Consider the following 19,504-nt stretch of genomic DNA (forward strand, 5'->3'; position numbering starts at 1 on the left):
TCCTCCTTTTCACCTGATCGCTAACTGGAGTCCTGTTTGGGTTTCTTCTCTGCTTTCAGGAAGGCCCAGTTAGGATATCCACATTGCTCTAGAGCCTGTCTTGTGTGGGATTTCTCCTTCTGCCTGGCTCCTGAGTTAGTGGGGACGATGTATGCTCTGTAATACAGAGTCCTGATGACTCCTAACTTGTGCTCCAAAGGGTGATGGGAGTCAAACTGCAAATACTGGTCTGTGTGGGTGGGTTTGCAGTACACCTAGGTTTGCAAATGTCCTCTATCAGAGACTGAGACCTCACAGTCCAAGAAAGCCAACCTGCCATTTTTTACATCTTCTCGTGTGAACTTGATGTATTTATCCGCAGAGTTGATGTGGTCAGTAAAATGTTGGACTTCCTGAGACTTCCTGCTGCTTTATTAATATCATGCCATCTCTCACTGTTCCTCTCATAAGGCACAGCACAGGTAAAAGAGTTTTGTACCGTAGTTTGTCTCAGGGAAGGAAGCTAGGAAGTCTTCACAGCTGCAGCTGCAGCATGAAGTTTAACACACTCTTCATACTCCACTTTAAAGCGCTGTTTAAAATGGTGAAAAACGTTTGTTGTGCTCGAACCTTTCATCAGGACTTGTTTCGGCATTAGAAAACACTTTTCTGCTGCACATCTGACAAATTAAATCTGAAAGTTCTCAAAATAACAGCCGTTATTTTTTCCCTGCTCACAAGCTGCTCTGCGAATGCTACGTGCCGTCCCACCCGGAGAAGCAGGAAATGGGGGGAGTGGGTGAGGGGCTGGGCTCATTGCAAATGAAATTATCTCAATATTTTTTAAATATTGAGATATCGCCCAGCCTTAGTGCCCATGTCAAGCAGTCACTGTGCGAGAGGCAGGGGATACACTGGGCAGGTCTCCAATCCATCACAGAGATACATAGAGACAAACAAGTCAAACAACCATTCACTCTCACCTAGGGACAATTTAGTGTTACCAATCAGCCAAAAATAAATGTTTTTGATCTGTGGGAGGAAACTGGAGTACCCGGAGAAAACCCACGCAGCACAGAGAGAACATGCAAACTCCACCCAGAAAGATCCCGGGCTGGGATTTGAACTAGTGACCTTCTCTCTGAGAGGCATCAGCTCTACCAACTGAGTCACTGTGCCGCCCTAGGGTTAATCATGTACTGGTAATGGTTAGGGTTAGGCTACAAACATTAATGGAATAGCAAGGATAGACATGCAAACAGGTGTGCTTGTGTACAATAATTTTTTCACTTTCTAAGAACAATTTAAATAAATTCTATTATCACTGCAAGAATAACAATAGTAATTATTATTATTATTATTAGAATTTCTTTAAATGATACTTTGAAAAACAGCATGAGTTCATCATTTGTTTGACATGTCTGCAGTGTCACAGCAAAATCTCACCTGATGGGTGGGCAAAGGTGCGCCCACAAAGGTCGCAGGCCACCTTCTTCTTCACCCGTCCTGGGTTACAATGAGCCTCGGAACGGTGGCGCTGCAGAGCTCGCTGGTTGGCTAGCTTCTTGGGGCACTGTGGACACTGCAGCTCACAGTCCTGGGACATGGAGCACCGCTTTACATGGGCCAAGAGTCTACACTTGAAGTCAAATCTCTTCTTACACCAAACGCAGATGTAGGACTTGGACACATTTGAAATAGAGGATGAAGATTCTACTGCAGCCTTTGTGTCTTTTTCTTCCTCCTCAGTCTCCTCCTTACTGCTATCATCTTCAGCCTTTGGCTCTGGCTTTACATTTCTGGAGTCATCCTGTAGTTCTGAGTCAACTGTGAAAAGACATGGAAAGGTTAGAAATGTAACAGTGAAAATACGAACTTACATCAACCCAAAGAGCTCCTCTGTACCTTCATCCTGGAGTGTGTTCCTTTCCCAGTTTTCCATCAGAGAAAGCAGCAGTGCAGGGAAAGAGGATGGAGCTTTCTGCTGGACAGCTCGAAGCAACCGAAGCATGACCCCCTCAGTGATCATGCCATCCCTCACATTACACATTAGCTTCTCCAATACTAACCTGGGATCAACCTCCTCACAGCATTGATAAAAAATCTGGAAGGAGTAGAGCGTTATCACTAAAACTCAAGTTCTGTTCACACGTGGCATACTTACCATACCATACAATACCATTTTATTTATAGAGCACTTAAAACAGCGACAAGGCACAACCAAAGTGCTGTACAGACAGAACAACAGGTAACACACAAAGCAATATACAAAATTAAGTAAATCAGAAATATAGACATAAAAACGATGCAGATAGTGACGACTAACCAGTGTGGAGCATACAGGTTCAAAACACAGATCATCTGGTGTTGAAAGATACTGAATAGTAATGGGTTTTTAAAAACAGGACTTGAAAACCGAGAGGGAGGGGGCCTGTCTGACAAGCAGAGGTAACTCGTTCCAAAGTCTTGGTCCTGCTACAGAGAAGGCCCTGTCCCCTCTGCTCTTAAGACGAGTTCCTGGAACTGTGAGGAGCAACTGGTCCGCTGACCTCAGGGAACGTGGTGGGACATACGGTTGTAGCAGGTCAGAGAAATACGGGGTGGGGGGGGGGGGGGGTTGTTCAGTGATTTGTAGACATACAGGAGTATTTTGAACAGGATTCGAAGGTGAACCGGTAGCCAGTGCAGTGAGGCCAAAACTGGTGTAATGGGATCTCTTTTGCCTGTACTGGTTAAAAATCGGGCAGCTGCATTCTGGAAAAGTTGTAGTCATGCAATGGCGGTCTGACTGATACCAAACAGGAGCGAATTGCAGTAATCAAGCCTGGATGTAATGAATGCATGTATTACGGTCTCCAGGTTATTTTTGGACAATATGGGATTCAGTTTAGACAGCCGCCTCAGTTGGAAGAAACATGATTTAACAATCATGTTTACGTGATTGTTAAGTTTCAGGGAAGGGTCCATTATCACGCCCAGATTAGTGACTCTTTGTTTTTCGGACAGGGTTAGAGCAGAGAGGTCGATACAGTGGTTTGTGATCGTGTCGTTGGGAGGGAACAACATGACTTCAGACTTCTTTTTATTGAAACTTAAGAAATTTAAAGCCATCCAGTCCCTGATGTCAGCTAGTCAGTCGAGCAGAGGTTGAATAGAGCATGTACCATTGTGTCTTAGGGGGAAGTAAATTTGACTGTCATCGACGTAGAAGTGGAAGGGAATGTTGTGTTTCCGGAAAATAGCACCAAGCGGCAGCAGGTATAAAGAGAATAGGAGGGGACCCAGGATGGACCCCTGTGGAACCCCCCATTTAAGCTCTGCCGCTGCAGAACTAAAATCTTTGATGGAGCCACAAAAGGATCTGTCAGCGAGGTAAGATCTGAACCAACTGAGGGCTGACCCTGTAATGGTCACCCACTGCTCCAACCTAGCAATGAGGATCTCATGGTTGATGGTGTAAAAGGCAGCTGTGAGGTCCAACAGGACAAGCAGCACAGAATCACCGATATTAGTGGTTAGGAAAATGTCATTAAAGATTTCAGCAGGGCACTTTCAGTGCTGTGGAGAGGTTTAAAGCCAGATTGGAATAGCTCTTAAGATGGCGTGGCCCTCCAGGAAGCACTTCAACTGGGACTCGACTATTTTCTCCAGTAGTTTAGAAACAAATGGGAGTTTGGAGACAGGCCGGAAGTTGGATACGACTGAGGGGTCATGGTTTGGTTTTTTTCAGGAGAGGCTGCACAGCAGCATGTTTAAAGGTTTTTGGCACCACGCCAGTGGATAAACTACTGCTTACTATAGCCAGAATGGACGGACCTAGAGTAGGAAAAACCTCCTTTAGTAGTCGACGGGGGACCACATCATATAGGGAACCAGAAGGTTTCAAACTGCACATGACCTGCTCTAGAGAAGATAGAGTGATGGGTTCAAAATGGTCAAATAGAGCTACAGATTGAGGTGGGATGGATGGGTCATGAGTTGGAGGGGAAATGAGAGACCGGGTGGTCGCAATTTTTTCCAAAAAGAAATGTAAGAAGTTCTCGCACAGCTCAGTCAAGGCTTCCAGAGGTGATGGTTCAGTGAAGTGGAGAACAGAGTTTTGGGTAGAGAAGAGGACACATGGGTTGCGAATTTGAGGTAATGATATCAGAAAAGTATTTGGATTTAGCAGCTTTCACTGTTTTCCGATAACGGCGCCAACTCTTTTAAGTATTTTAAAAGAGACCTGCAGCCTGTCTTTCCTCCACTTTCACTCCGCCCTCCTACAATGCTGCCTAATGGCCTTGGTGACGTCACTCAGCCAAGGTTCTGCTCTGAGTTTGGAATTTTTGGTTTTAACAGGCGCAACATGATCCAGAGTCTTTAAGCAGACAGAGTTGAACTGGAATGTCAGCTCCTCAGTGGTGGTGAGAAACACCGGGGGCTGAATGATCATTTCAGAGTTATAAACATCTGTGAAACGTGCGGCAGTGAAGTGGTTAATGGCCCGGCTACTACGTGCAGGAACGCACGGCTTAGGAGTTAGATGGGGGAGGGTGAACTCAAACCGGACTGGCATGTGGTCTGAAAAAACATTATCACCAACTTCAAGATTACTAACAGTCACATCACGAGTTAAAACAAGGTCCAGTGTATGTCCGCGCTCTTTGGTGGGACCGTTTACATGCTGAGTTAGATTAAATGAGTCCAATAAATCTAAAAAGTCCTTAACCAAGGGCTTCTCCTGACAGCACACATGCAAATTAAGGTCCCCAATAATGAAAACATGCTCATATTTTGGTGTGATTTCAGCCAAGAAATCAGAAAACTCATTTATGAAATCCTTAGATTGAGATGGGCGGTAGACGAGTGCGCATAAAGTCGAAGGCGAATTGCAGAGTTCAAAGACGCTCAGCTCAAAGCTGGCACGGGAAACTGGGATGGGCAGATGTTAACAGTCAAAAGTTGATTTGAATATTGTTAAGTTTATGTCCCAGATAAAAAAAAAGAAAACATAAATAATCCGAACACCATCAGCAGAGGTGGCTTGCAAGCCAAGTACATGGGCGCCATCTTACCAGAAGTTACTTGATGAGCAGAGCCCAGGCAGACGGATCAATCAATCAACCTTTATTTATACAGGTAAATCCCATTGAGCCTCGAGGACTCATTTACAAGAGAGACCTGATTTCAACAAAGAAAGATGACAACAATGGACAACAGCAACAACAATAAACAGTTATAAAAAAACATGCTACAGTTTTTTCAATCAAAGTTTGTTTACACGGAGCAGTGAAATGCATTATGTAAATGGACTGTACTTATAGTATATAGTGCCTTTGCACAGACAGACTGACGTCCTGAACTGCACAGCGTGCAGATTACACTGACAGTTTTAGAGCCGGGGAGGGGGGGCGCAGAGACACATCTGAGCCACGAGCTGTTTGTACCAACAGTTTTACTGTGTGTGTGTGTGTGTGTGTGGGGGGGGGGGGGGTGTCCAGCTTGAGGGCTCAGCATGAGGGAAGAAGCTGCCTCTAGCATTTTAGCTAGTGCACCAGAATTGAGAGGCGCTAGCTTAGTGTTACTTCAGTGCCAGCAGATGGGTTGGGGTGAGCGTGGTTCGGTAGATGGGGCGCTCGGTTCTGTTGACGGAACAGGGCGTCCCGCTTGTTTAATGGTAGGGGAAACACTGCATATACATGTATAAAACATATACATATGTAAATTCAATTCAATTCAGTTTATTTACATAGTGCCAAATCACAACAAAGTTGTCTCAGGGCACTTCACAGGAACATTCACATACATTACATAAAAGCCAATTAGTAAAGTTCTCTATCTAAGGAATCCAGCAGACAAGTTGAATCTTGGCTTCGTTGCAGTCTCCCATCCTGAGCAAGCACAGTGGCAACAGTGGAAAGAAAAAACTCCCTTTTAAAAGGAAGAAACCTCCAGCAGAACCAGGCTCAGGACAAGCGGCCATCTGCTTTGACCGGCTGGTTGAGAGGACGGGAAGGAGAGACAGACGAACATAGAATGGTAGGTCCAGATATAGGTCCAGGTGTATCTGAAAGACAAAAAAACACATGTAAAGGATATCCTGATGCATGCTCAATAATCCAGGTAGAAAAATCTAAAAAAAACTTCAATCTGGTCCTCTGGACATTCCAAAAAAAAAAAAAAAAAAAAGGCAAAAAAATGTAGAAACGTTTCGTCTCTCATCCGAAAGACTTCCTCAGTCTGAGGTGCTGTATTCAGCTCAGTCTCTTAAATAGCACCTTCTCAGAGTGGATCAACCAGTTTGCTGCTGACAACCAAAAACAGCTGCTCACATGGTCAAGAAGGACCATCAGCCTAACAATGGATCATTAGCACACTGATGGCTGTTTACTATTTACAGGGGGTTGAGTGATACTAGCAATAGCAGCATTGTAAGAGGGGGACAGTTGAACCCGGAGGCCTCCACCCCTGTTTAATGATGGATGATTTATTTTCACAAAGATGGCCTCCTTTACTCCTCTCTCAAACCATCGTTCCTCTCTGTCCAGGATGTGAACATCTTCATCCCTGAAAGAGTGACTGCTGGCCTGGAGATGAGTGTAGACCGCAGAGTCCTGGCCTGATGATGTTGATCTTCTGTGCTGGGCCATCCTTTTGGCCAGTGGCTGTTTTGTTGCCCCGATGTAAAACTGATCACAGCCCTCCTGACACTGAACAGCATACACAATATTACTCTGTGCCGGGGGACTGGATCTTTGGGATGAACCAGTGTTTGCTGTAATGTATTTTGGGGCTTAAAAGCCACTGGGACGTTGTTTTTTTTTTTTTAAATAAACGTCTCAGTTTCCCACTAAGCGACAGTATTAAAGGGCAAAGCCTATATGAAATAGAAGTCTCAGTTTCTCGGACACTCCCTCAACATACGGAATGACCACTGGTCTATGTCTGGGTTCCTCCTTTTTACCTGATGGCTGACTGGAGTCCTGTTTGGGTTTTTTCTCTGCTTTTAGGAAGGCCCAGTTAGGATATCCACATTGCTCTAGAGCCTGTCTTGTGTGGGATTTCTCCTTCTGCCTGGCTCCTGAGTTAGTGGGGACGATGTCTGCTCTGTGATACAGAGTCCTGATGACTCCTAACTTGTGCTCCAAATGGTGATGGGAGTCAAACTGCAAATACTGGTCTGTGTGGGTGGGTTTGCGGTACACCTCGGTTTGCAAATGTCCTCTATCAGAGACTGAGACCTCACAGTCCAAGAAAGCCAACCTACCATTTTTTACATCTTCTCGTGTGAACTTGATGTATTTATCCATAGAGTTTATGTGGTCAGTAAAATGTTGAACTTCCTGAGATTTAATTTTAACCCAGGTGTCATCAACATACCTTAACCAATGACTTGGTGGTGTCCCTGAAAAGGACGTCATGGCTCTCTTTTCTACCTCCTCCATGTACAGGTTGGCGACAATAGGAGAAACTGGAGACCCCATAGCACACCCATGTTTCTGCCTATAATATTGCTCCCCATATGTGAAGTAGGTTGACTGCAGGCACAGTTTCAAGAGTTGACACAGTTGTTCTGTGGAAAGTGTGGTCCTGCTACTCAGAGTGGTGTTTGATTTTAATTTTAAACTGACCACCTCTACAGCATCATCAACAGGAATGCACGTAATGAGTGATGTGACATCAAAAGAGACCATTGTTTCATCAGTCTCCATGATGACATCCCTCACCTTATCTACAAAGTCCATGGTGTTCTGTATGTGGTGTTCTGAGCTTATATTTATAAGACTGAGCTGAATACAGCACCTCAGACTGAGGAAGTCTTTTCGGATGAAAGACGAAACGATACTACAATTTTTTTGTTTTGTTTTGGTTTTTTTGAATGTCCAGAGGACCAGATTTAACTTTTTTTAAATTTTCTACTTGGATTATTGAGCATGCATTAGGATAGTATCAGTTATGGTTGAAAAACTAACGTTGATTCAACGTGTAAGTCACCGACCACTTTCTGTATAATTTAAATGTCAGGCTTCAACATTGATTCAATATTTCTGCCTAACCATATTTCAATGTGGATTCAATCATATTTTGCTATCTGGGTATGTTCCTTTGTATTGAAATTCCGGCAGAACAATTTCCTGTGGGATCAATAAAGTCCTATCTTATCTTACTGTACAGTTGGAGTTAAACAGTCTGATGGCTTGAGGGAGAATGAACTTCATGAATCTGTCCATGAAGCAGGCTTGAGACAGCAGTCTACGGTAGAGGATGACATTTTGTCGGGAGTACCGTGGGTCACGTGATTCTGGCAGGACCGGAGTCAACCTCATTATAGCTCACGTGACCGGATTGAAAGTTAACTGGAGCAGACAGGAGTAGGAACCGATCAATAAGCAAAAATGAAAATGAAAAAAAACAAAAAAAAACAGGCGCAGCTATTTTGTAGTTTTCTTTCAGTAAGCCTTCACTTTAACACAAGTCAAAAGAACTACATTGCCCAGAAGTCATCTGTTCCAGCCCTAGCTTTTCACCGAGCAGCGATGTCTCCGTCAAAGAAACCGAGTAGCTGAAAATAGTTTGTAACGCAAGGTAAGAAGTAACTGTCTGTCTATTAAATTCACAGAACGGGCAGGAAAGGGTCAAATAACCTTGAACTTCATGAGAGTTGTGTTGGTGCTGTGCTGCTTAAAACATTTAGGCTCAGCTGCAGTGAGGAGCTGCTTTGTTTACCATCAATAAACAGACTCAATAGCGCATTTTTCTCCACCTTGTCCCTTTTAATTTAAAAAATATGCTTTGCTTTGTTATGTGGGGTTTATGTTCAAATCTTCATAATCTGTCACTGTTTGAAATGTAAAAAAAAAAAAAAAAAGAACTCTACCTGGTTAAAGTGCACGCATTCGCCAGTAAAAATATCCCTATTTTTATAATGTGACGTCCTACTGGATACTGAAATGGAGGAAAACATTAATAACCATCACATTATTGTGTAAATAGTTACTGTTGACCACAAGCCATGTCAGTGCAACAACAAACTCTTTAGGGTGAGAGCATTCTCCGGTAAAAATATCCCAGTTTTTATATGAAAGACTGGTTGCATATATATTATAATAACTGTTTTAGTTTTAGATTTAAGATATGATGTATAAAATTATGTTGTGTTAAATTTTAGGCCAAGAGTTGGTTATCTCAGTTCATTTCTTCACACCAGGGGCGATTCTAGAAGCCCTTTTTAGGGGCCATAGCCCCCCAGTGTCGACAATGGCTCTTGGCTTGAACCACACGAACCACGCAGTGGTTCAAGCCAAGGGGGGACATATTGGTGCAAGGTCTGTGGGTCCTCCCCATCAACTTTTTGAATAAAGTAGCTGCTATTTCCTGCATTCTGGTGTATTTTAACAGGTTCTAAAACATCTATGTTTACTTACATAAGTAAATCCTTGATTCAATAACTGTTTTAGAAAGCATGGCACAAGAAGTAGCACTAAGCTTTTTGTTTGTCTTTAATTTAATTTTTCTACCTAACACAGAAAGCTGTTAGCTCTGGAAGCAAGCTGTTAAACAGCTTTGGACACAAAGACCCTTGTCACACACTTCAAAAGAGCACGTAAGATACATAAAATCTTGTAATCTCTGCCTGGTGAGGCTGATTAAATATTTATAAAATATGATAAGTGAAATAAAGAAAAATTGAGCTACTGTAATTTATAATTGCAAAGGTTACATTTTCTTGACTTAATTTCATGTAAATCTCTTCCTTTTGATAATTTTTTTTTCAAAAGAAAGGACAACAAATTGTAATTTGTAGTCACGGTAACCCTAATTTGACTTGTGCACTGTCTTCTTTCACTTTTAGGTTACAAAAGGTGCTGTACCGGTCACTGAAGCTGTGGAGAGATGAGGTGGAACACCAGACCTGCAATGATCCAGTCTGTAAATGATGCTCTGAAGTCTGGGAAGATGCACGACATCCTGCTTTGCCGAAACGAGCCTCAACCACATAGAATGTGAACTTCTTGAGGACGTCATCCAATGTATAATAATGACTTCAAACATTTTTATTTGTTGAGTTCTCTTGCTTGGTACATTATTTTTCTTTTCTTCTTTATTTATTTATTTTTGTTTAAACAAGACAGTAATGTCACTGTTTAAAGGAAACAATTGCTCAATAAATTAGTAAAATGCAACTTGTTTTATTTGGGTTCTTTCATCTAAGGTAGACATGGTGTGACCCATGTACTGGTTTTGATTTTTTGTTTTTACTGTAACTGACCTTCAAAAGAGCTAGAAACAGACTCAGCAACTGAACCTCCGTGGAAAAATTATAGGGACTACGTGTCATGTATTATTAGGCCCGAGCAGCGAAGCGCTGCGAAGGCCTATTGTAATTGCTCTGTTTCTTATTATTACGATTCTTGGTCCGAAAGAATTGCTAATTTGGAAGGCTTAACATATCTGAAAACTCACCAAACATTACAAAAAATTGTCCCCCGTGTGACATTTTAGTATTTTAATGGAACCAAAAGTGGGCGTGGCCAAACTGCTCCACAGCACCCCCTAACGTAAGATAGGACAACTGGTAAGTCGTACAGAGCTGAAATTTGGTACATAGGTAGAGCCCACTGAATCAAGATAAAAAGTCTCTTGGAGGTATGCCCTAAACCCAACAGAAAATCGGCCATTTTGGGTCAAAGTGTCATTTTTGGGCATTTTTCACTTTTCATACATGGCAAATTTAAACGAACTCCTAGGGATTTTGCTCAATCACTTCCAAACTTGGTCATTTCGGTCAAAAGGCTTGGGGGATGAAAAGTTATCAAAACGGTTCGTTTCGGAGCATGCTGAAGGGGCGGGGCCAGATCTCAAAGTTATGCTTCACACCATAAATTTCCAAACGCTTGTAGTGGACTAGGCCTATGTCAAAACTGACCAGATGGACAGAAACTGTCATTTCATTGATTTGAATCCAGAAATACAGTTTGACCCATCCTGAGACTTTCTTTCTTGAATTAATCAAGTGGAAAAGATAATTCTCTATGATCATTACTATTTTACAAATGTTTGATAATCAAATTGTGTTAGTTCAAACAATGTTTACATGTGGAAGTGAACTACTCATTTTTATTTACTTAAACAGTAGTAATGATTTTTATTCCTCATTCAAAGAAGAAATCAGGGTAATATGCATTTCTTGATTTTTCTGTCTTCAATGAGCAAATTTGTAAGTGTGTTAAAGTTCGAGGTTCGGTCAACTAAAAAGTTTACTGAAAAGAAATGTCATGTTTAACTTTCACAGCAGATACTAGGAGTAGAGACGCCACGAAGTCTGGTTTTTCCATGATATCTTCTGTCTGTTCTTAAACAATCCTTGACTTTCCATAACACCTTATATCACAAACCACACCTCTGTTCTGGTCCATCCACGAATCAGAAAGCTCTCAAATGAACCGGAAGTATAGCCGTTTAAATGTGGCAACTTCCCAGTTCAAAAGAGGAGTTTTTCAGAGTTCAACAGTAGAGTTGAGAAGAGATGGGTTACAGAGTTTCAGAGTTCAAGAGTTCAGAGTTCTGAAGGAGTTCAGAGTTCTTGGAATCCAGAATGCAGAGCTGAACCAGAGACGATTTTGGGAATTATAACTTCTGTTTGGATAACCTCGCACGACTCTCGAGATATTTTAGCTGTCCTCACGGAGACGCTGAAAGAGTCAAAAGGAGAGCTCTACACCGACGCTGAAGCTATCGTCTGCAAGGTAAAAGTTCTACCTTCACCCAAAAGTGTACCGTTTGGGACAAGCTGATTTCCAAAGAGCATGCTGTTCTGGTTAAAACAGATAAATTCCCTCACACATCTCTCTGTAAGATAAATCTCCATTTTCCATCTTTAAACTCTCCTTTCTGCTAGAAAATTAATCCAGATGTTTTCATTAATGTCTGTGGTGAAGCAACGGAAAACCATGGCCGTATGGTTTTCCTGATTGATTAATTATGCTGTTGTTATTTTCATATTTTGCCAAATTAATGTAAATGTTTGATGTTAAACTTTGATTCTGTAAATAAATGACCGCATTCATTTTGATGGGTCAAAGATAAATAACGTCTCTCGTTACATTTCTGTTAAATTCAATGCACGCATGTTACACAGTTCAGAAAAATGAAGAACCCGTTTAATGTATGAATATATCCAGCATCTGTTCATACTACATCTGGTGGCCCGGAACGTGCTCATAAATGACTGTGTATTCGTGTAAAGATTGATTTTACATGTTGGCATGAAAAATAACAGATCGTTTGCACTTGACACGCAGCTGAAGCTGCGCTTGAAGAAAAATAGCAGAGCGCAGCGTGTTGGGCTGTGATGCTCAGAAAGCTCACAGAAATACTGCAGCTAGTGATGTTTTGAAAGCTGAAATAGTGTCATTGAGTCTTTATGAAAGCTGAAATTGTACGTCTGTTGTGTGTAACTAAGCTGATGAGCTGTGGAAAACGTTTATTCTGTTTAAAAGGACGGAGGTTCTGCTGCAAGACCCGGTTTTGGTCCGGTTCGGTTCTGATAAGTTTGAACGAGTATTTTAAATAGATGGAGAAACGTTTTAAAGACTGGACGAAGTCTCAGCTAAGCTCAGAATTGATTCGTTACAATTTTTAACAGAAAAAGTGCATTTTGACAGTTTAAAAGACAGAAAAGTGACGGACTTGTTCAGATAAATCTAACATGCTAGCTGGGGAAAACGCTGCGTGATTGGTTGAATTCAGTTGAATTAGCTGCCGTGGAACGCTCTCATTGGATGAGGGACGTGTCAATCAGTGACCCGGAAATGAAAACTCGTTTTCTTAGGGAAATAAAATCTGCTTTTTAAAGTTCAAAAACGCTTTAAAAGCTGTATTCTGATCAACTGTTAAGTTCTTCAAAGTCCAATTGCTAAAATTTTGCCGCGTTTGAGTTTAAAATCCGTCATTAAATGATGTTTTTGAACAACGCTAGCGATGCTAATTTTAAGCTAACAGCTAACGACCGGATGAGTGACGTGTCACGTCACTTCCTCCATGTCGGAAATGAGCTCGGTTGCAACCGGAGCCTTTGCTATGCTTAAAATCACTAAATAAAGCTGCCATATGTCCCGGAAAACTCATGTTTCATGCAAAAAAGTCATGCTTGTTAAAGAAACGCCACGTTTACGCTTAAATTCGTTCAGAAATGTTGATTTTAACCGAGTTTAGCCGAAGCTAACTTTAAGCTAAGCGGCTAAAAACAGGATGTCAACCGAACGTCACAGGAAGTCGTCATAGACTCCTTCTGGTAAAAAGCTAAACACTGCCACCTCCTGGAGAAACTTGAGATCACAGTTTCACTTCAGTTTTAGGTATTTTAGTGAAATTAAACGTTATTTTTTATTTCTGTAAGGCATTTTTGAGTTAATAAACGTTCCTCAAAGCTGAATAATCACTGTTATCTTGCATTTAAAAAGTAATTTCAGGTATTTATGCGAGACAGGCATTTACCAGGACATTTTCATTCACTGAATCCCTCAAACAGGAGGTACAAAATGGAAAATTAGAAACTTTTTAAAAGATACGGTTCAAATATTCACAGAGTTGAACAGTTTACTCATTTGCTTGAAAGATAATGCACGTTTAATTGCAAAATCACTAAATAAGAGTAAACTTATCAGGAAAAAGAAACTTTTCTGTTTAAGTTGCCACCTAAAAATACATCTTCCTATTTAATTTTAAATAGAAGATTTGCAGGAGGACAGGAGTAATAACAGTTTTTCTGAAGAAAGACTGATTAATCCTGACACATCATCAACTTTTCTTTTTCTTTTCACCACTTGGTTCTATGAGTAACTGTTAAAATAGCAAATTTCTGGAACAGAACGGTTTAAAAAGTGTCTTTAAACTGATTTGCTGTGAGACTTTTTAGAAAAATTGCAGGTTTATTAAAAATTCAGTGCTTTAGAGTAAAATACACTAAAAAGAGCTTGGTAACTAGTATCTGTTAAGAAATAAGCACATAAAAGTAACTCTGCAAAGAAGCATTTACTTAAATATTCATGAATTGGGGTAAAACCTGAGATGGGTACCCACATTTGAATACGTTGACTTATAACAGTACTTTTGTGTAAACCCAAAGCTAAAATAGTGTGAAAACTCAATGACATCTGAATACAAATATTTACCTGTAAAATATCTGAAGCTTGCAACTGTTTTTAACAGATAAAGTGCTACACAGTGAAAAACATGACAGGTGTGTTAGAAAAAGACTTTGATCCTTATGGGATGACGGACTGTTTAGAGAATGCGTTAGCGCTGCTGACAGCTTCCTTACATCCATATATAAAACAGGCAGAGAGCATGAACCCAAAAGAGTTAGTGGACAATCTTAAGGAGGTTGCAGAGAGTGTGACCTCTACAAAAATTTCAATGTCAAACTATGAAAAGCTGGCTAAAATTGCAATTTTGCTGAAAGAATCATTCTATACGGTTGTTGAGAAAGCTGATTACCTTGCAATAAGGTTAGACAGTGAAAAAGAGGTGGTTCAGAAAATTGAAGAACACTTCCTTCAATTTAAAAGTGAACACGAAGTCCTCACAAAAAAACATTCTGAACAGATGTTTCAATCACAGCAAAATGCAAATGCAGAAATTGATTCGCTGAATAGCAAAATAGATGTGCTTAACAAAGATCTGGAAGAACTCAGAATGGATAAACACATATTACTGGAGCTATGTATGCGTTTAAAAAGTGATTATCATACATCACAGGAACACTTAAAAGCATGTGAGGAGAAGCTAAGAGCAGCAACAAATAAAAGTTCTGACGAGGGGCGAGGTGGTCTGGAATCCAAACCAGACCCTGAACAGCGTCGGGATAATACACCAGAACCTCCAAAAATCTTTTACAGACCTGGTGCTTTTAGACTCATCCATCCACCCTCACCTAAAGTGGCAGGAACAGACCTGAACAGGTCTCCTCCTTTTTTTTTTTTTTTTTTTTTTTTTTCTTCCAAGATGGCGCCTGTGTACGGCTGGACTTCTGTTCCCTCTCATCTGTCTCACATTCTTGTGATTTGTTTAGTATTATATTTTGCTTTATCTAGCCTATCAAACAACTTTACTTTGGCTGTTAATCAATATCAATATGATCGGCACACGTTATTTTCCATAAAATATTATATGGAGGATGTCTGCGTTACCTGGACCAGGTATGCGGAGTTTTTCCCTCTACGTTTTGAATGCGCCACGTCATCACCCGAATACCTGCTGCTGGCAAAGCAACGAGGCCGGAGAAGGAAGCGGGGATCTAGAGCTGGCGTCCAGGCCAGGACGAGGAAACAGCGAGGGAAAACGTCATGGCTGAGCGGATCCAGCTCTGCTGGAAATGAGCGCTGCCTCCGGCCGGTACCAATCTCCGAACCGGCCCTGTCCTGTGCGCCTTCCCCGTTCTGTGCGTCACCGGCACTGTGGCATGCTGATCGGATCTTCCCAACTCGTCAAGCCCGGCTCCCCACACTGCGTGACCGGTTCCTTCGAACCGTCTCCTGCCAGGAGAGGTATATGGACCGACCTAGTTTGCCGCTGCGATGTCCGGTAGCCCAGAGCGCACCTGCAGCTGTGCGCGTAAAACCAACACGGATCGCCCTGTTGAATGCTCGCTCCATAGCGAATAAAGCTTTTATCCTTGGGGATTTGTTCAATGAAGAAAGTCTGGGCTTAATGTTTTTGACAGAGACTTGGCAACGGGAGCAGGAATTTATTCATCTGAATGAACTGTGTCCTCCAAACTGTTCCGTGTTTGGGACCCCGCGGGTTGCCAGGCGAGGAGGCGGACTTGCGCTCATCTATCAGGACTGCTTTTCCTGCAGGCTCATGAAGCCAGATTCTTTCAGCTCTTTTGAACTACAGATGACTAAGGTTGGGAATTTTGACTCATTTTATTGTGTTTTAATTTACAGACCTCCTGGTCCTGCCCGTGCGTTTTTAGAGGATTTTTCTGAATTTTTATCTTCTGTTATCAAGCTTGAGAAAATTTTAATTCTTGGTGATTTTAATATTCATATTGATGACTCATCCTCCAATGCAGCATCAGAGTTACTGTCACTCACAGAGGCGTTTCATTTCAAACAGCATGTTTCTGGGCCTACACATAAGAAGGGCCATACTTTGGACCTTGTCTTCTCTTTTGGTCTCATCATTGACCAGCTGAGTGTGGTGGATGTTCCTGTCACCGACCACTGCTGTGTCTATTTTAATTTGTCTTTTAACCTCAACAGTTGTCCTCATAAAGTGATTTCTCAAAGGCGAATTATCAATCAATCTGCTGTTGAGAAATTCTCAGAATCTTTTGAGTCCTGTTGTTTCGCTAGTTGCAGTGATGCTGATTCCTTTGTGGAGTCTTTTAATAGTCACTGCCTGTCTGTCTTAGATAAGGCTGCTCCTGTAAAGCACAAAATATCCTCTCGTAAAAACTCTTGTCCTTGGAGAAATGAGGAAATTGTGTTGTTCAGAAGATCATGTCGTAAGGTAGAGCGTCTGTGGAAATCTACAAAACTTGAAGTCCACAGACTACACTTAAAGGAGCTGATCTCAACTCTAAATGATATGATTAAACAGGCCAGGTCTGCATATTTTTCTAATCTTGTGAGTATGAACAAGAAAAATCCAAAAGTCTTGTTTGATACCATTAATAATATGATTTCACCTTCACTCCCTCTGGTGCCTGTATTCACATTAGATGACTGCAATAGATTTTTAAACTATTTTGTGGAAAAGGTTGACAACATCAGGGCAAGTGTTAAATCAGCTCTTGGTGTCACCCCCAGTTCTGTCCCTACAGTGAGCCCCTGGTCTTCATTTTCACCTGTCTCTTTAGAGGATGTGAAGGTTGTTCTAAAAAAGATCAAACCTTCTTCCTGCATGCTAGATGTTGTACCCACATCACTGTTTTTAAAGGTGTCTGATATTGTCAGCCCCCATGTGGCAGAATTAATTAACATTTCTCTCTCAACCGGGTCAGTTCCAAGTTTTTTGAAACAAACAATTTTAAATCCGATCTTGAAAAAGCCCAACTTGGACCCCACTGAGCTCTGCAACTACAGGCCAATATCAAAAATACCTTTTCTCACCAAAATTCTGGAGAAGTTAGTGGCTGGGCAGATGACTACTTTCTTGCAAAATAATAATATTCTTGATAAGTTTCAATCTGGTTTCCGCAAGATGCACTCCACTGAAACTGCCTTATTAAGAGTCTCCAATGACATATTGATGGCTGCAGACTCTGGTCAGAGCAGTGCTTTGATTTTATTGGATCTATCATCAGCTTTTGACACAGTCGACCACAAAATTATGATACATCGACTGCAACATGAGATGGGATTTTCTGGAACTGTTCTTAAGTGGTTTTCTTCTTATCTGAGCAACAGAACCTTTTCAATGTTTGTTAATAACATACAGTCTAAGACCACTCCGTTACTGAATGGTGTTCCTCAGGGTTCAGTGTTGGGTCCTATTCTGTTCCTTCTGTACATCACCCCCCTGGGAAAGATTATCAGTAGCTTCAGAAATGTGTCTTACCATCTCTATGCTGATGATATTCAACTGTACTGTTCCTTTTATGACTCAGAATTACATAAGTTAGCTGAATTAGTAAACTGTGTTTCACATATTAAGGCGTGGTTAGCTAACAACTGCCTTCAGTTGAATTCTAACAAGACGGAAACCCTGATCATTGCCCCTGAACAGAAAGTTCCTTGGATTAAACAACACCTCGGTTCTCTGGGCTCCTCTTCTCAGCCGAACCTCAGAAACCTCGGTGTTATGTTCGACCAGTCCATGTCTTTGGACAAACATTCAAAGCTTCTGGTAAAAAACTGCTTTTATCATCTGAGAAACATTTCTAAACTGAGGGCAATGTTATCCAGATCTGACCTGGAGATGATTATTCATGCTTTTATTTCTTCTCGTTTAGATTATTGTAATTCCCTTTTTACTTGTTTTAACAAAACTGCCGTCGCTCGTCTCCAGTTGGTCCAGAACTCTGCTGCGAGGCTTTTAACAGGAACGAACAGAAGGGCTCACATTAAACCAGTTTTATCTTCTCTTCATTGGCTGCCTGTTGAATTTAGAATTAATTTTAAAATCTTAGTTTTGACTTTTAGAGCTTTAAATGGACAGGCCCCCCAATACATTACTGAAATGTTGTTTCCTTATTCTCCAGCCCGCACCCTTCGGTCTTCAGCGCTGAACCTTCTTAAGGTTCCTAAGACCCGGTTTAAAACTCGGGGTGACCTGTCCTTTCAGGCCATAGCCCCCCGCCTGTGGAATGCCCTGCCCCTGTCTCTCCGTGTGAACGACTCTGTTGATTCTTTTAAAACGCAGCTTAAGACATTTTTATTTCGTCAAGCTTTTAGTTAAATGTTTTACTGTTTTTTTTTCAGCTGTTTTTACTGTTTTTATTAATGAGTTGTTATTATTTTATTTCATTTTAAGCTTTTATTTTTTATTGTTGTACAGCACTTTGTGATTGTATCTATGATAAGTGCTATATAAATAAAGTTTACTTACTTACTTATTTACTTACACGCAACAGAGTGCATGGCAACTTCCTCTTTCAATGGATGTTCTGCTAAAACTCTCAAAATATGTACAACGCTTTGTACCTGGACCGATGGGTTCAACTGGAACAAAAGCGTACCTGAAAGATCTCGAATTCAGATTGAAGGATTATCCTAATGCTACGGTTGAGGATAAGATCAGTCTGATACGGCTCACTTCGGACAGAGAGGTATTCACCTTCATCGAGCGTCTACCTGATGCAACGAGAAAGGATTACAACCTTTTGTGTGAAGCTTTGATCAGAGAGTACGACCCCTGCACGGGACCTGCTGGTTTCCCAGCCGCTGACAAGGTCAAGCAGGGAAAGAATGAACATCCAAAGATCTATTACAAAAGAATCTTCCAAGCTTATTTTGGTTACAGAAATGAAACCGGAATGGAGGAAGAAGAAAATTTTAAATATGTTTTCAGCAAAAATCTCCACACTGACATACGCATGTCAGTACAAATTATGGCAAATTTCAGAGAAAAATCCATAAATGAGATTAAACAGTGTGCTGTGAATGTATTCGAGGCACGTTCTCATGCTAAGACGCCCATAGAGGTGTTTCCTGGTATAAAGGTTAAACCCCACTCCCTAGAATTGGAAGGAAGGCGTTCGTCGCCACCTCCTCCTAAAAAAGGCGAGAAAAGGCAGTATTTTCAAACTAACAAACCGCATCATGAAGGTGCATGCTGGGACAAAAAGGCTGCTCCTTCAGAGGACGAACGTGATTATCGTAAATGGGACCAGCGGAGGACGCAAAAATATGGGAACCGAGAGGACCCATATTATCAGGGGACGTCCGGAAAGGAACCCCCAAAAGACGTACCTAGCCGCCTCCCACTTCGGACGAAACGTCCCGAGGCGAAAAAATCACAAAGGTTCCAGAAAAAAGGCCCTACACCTCTGAGCTCGGAAGAGACAGAGGAAATGCAAAGGTTTTTAGAAACT

General features: G+C 41.5%; 1 protein-coding gene across 1 annotated transcript in view; it reads right to left on the minus strand.

Moving 5' to 3' along the window:
* The window catches only part of LOC119411626 (zinc finger and BTB domain-containing protein 40), a gene marked incomplete at its 3' end in the record, with an annotated part of 185,620 nt that overhangs the window by 102,045 nt on the left and 64,071 nt on the right, over nt 1–19,504 (minus strand). Inside the window, exons 5-6 of the mRNA XM_037678532.1 lie at nt 1,885–2,083; nt 1,426–1,806 (exon numbers count right to left, since the gene is read on the minus strand). Of these exons, the coding sequence (XP_037534460.1) occupies nt 1,426–1,806; nt 1,885–2,083 (580 nt within the window). The remainder of the gene's footprint in view (nt 1–1,425; nt 1,807–1,884; nt 2,084–19,504) is intronic.

The sequence above is a fragment of the Nematolebias whitei genome, chromosome 7 (assembly GCF_014905685.2).
Source record: "Nematolebias whitei isolate Nwh7 chromosome 7, NemWhi1, whole genome shotgun sequence".
In the NCBI taxonomy this organism is placed as follows: domain Eukaryota; kingdom Metazoa; phylum Chordata; class Actinopteri; order Cyprinodontiformes; family Rivulidae; genus Nematolebias; species Nematolebias whitei.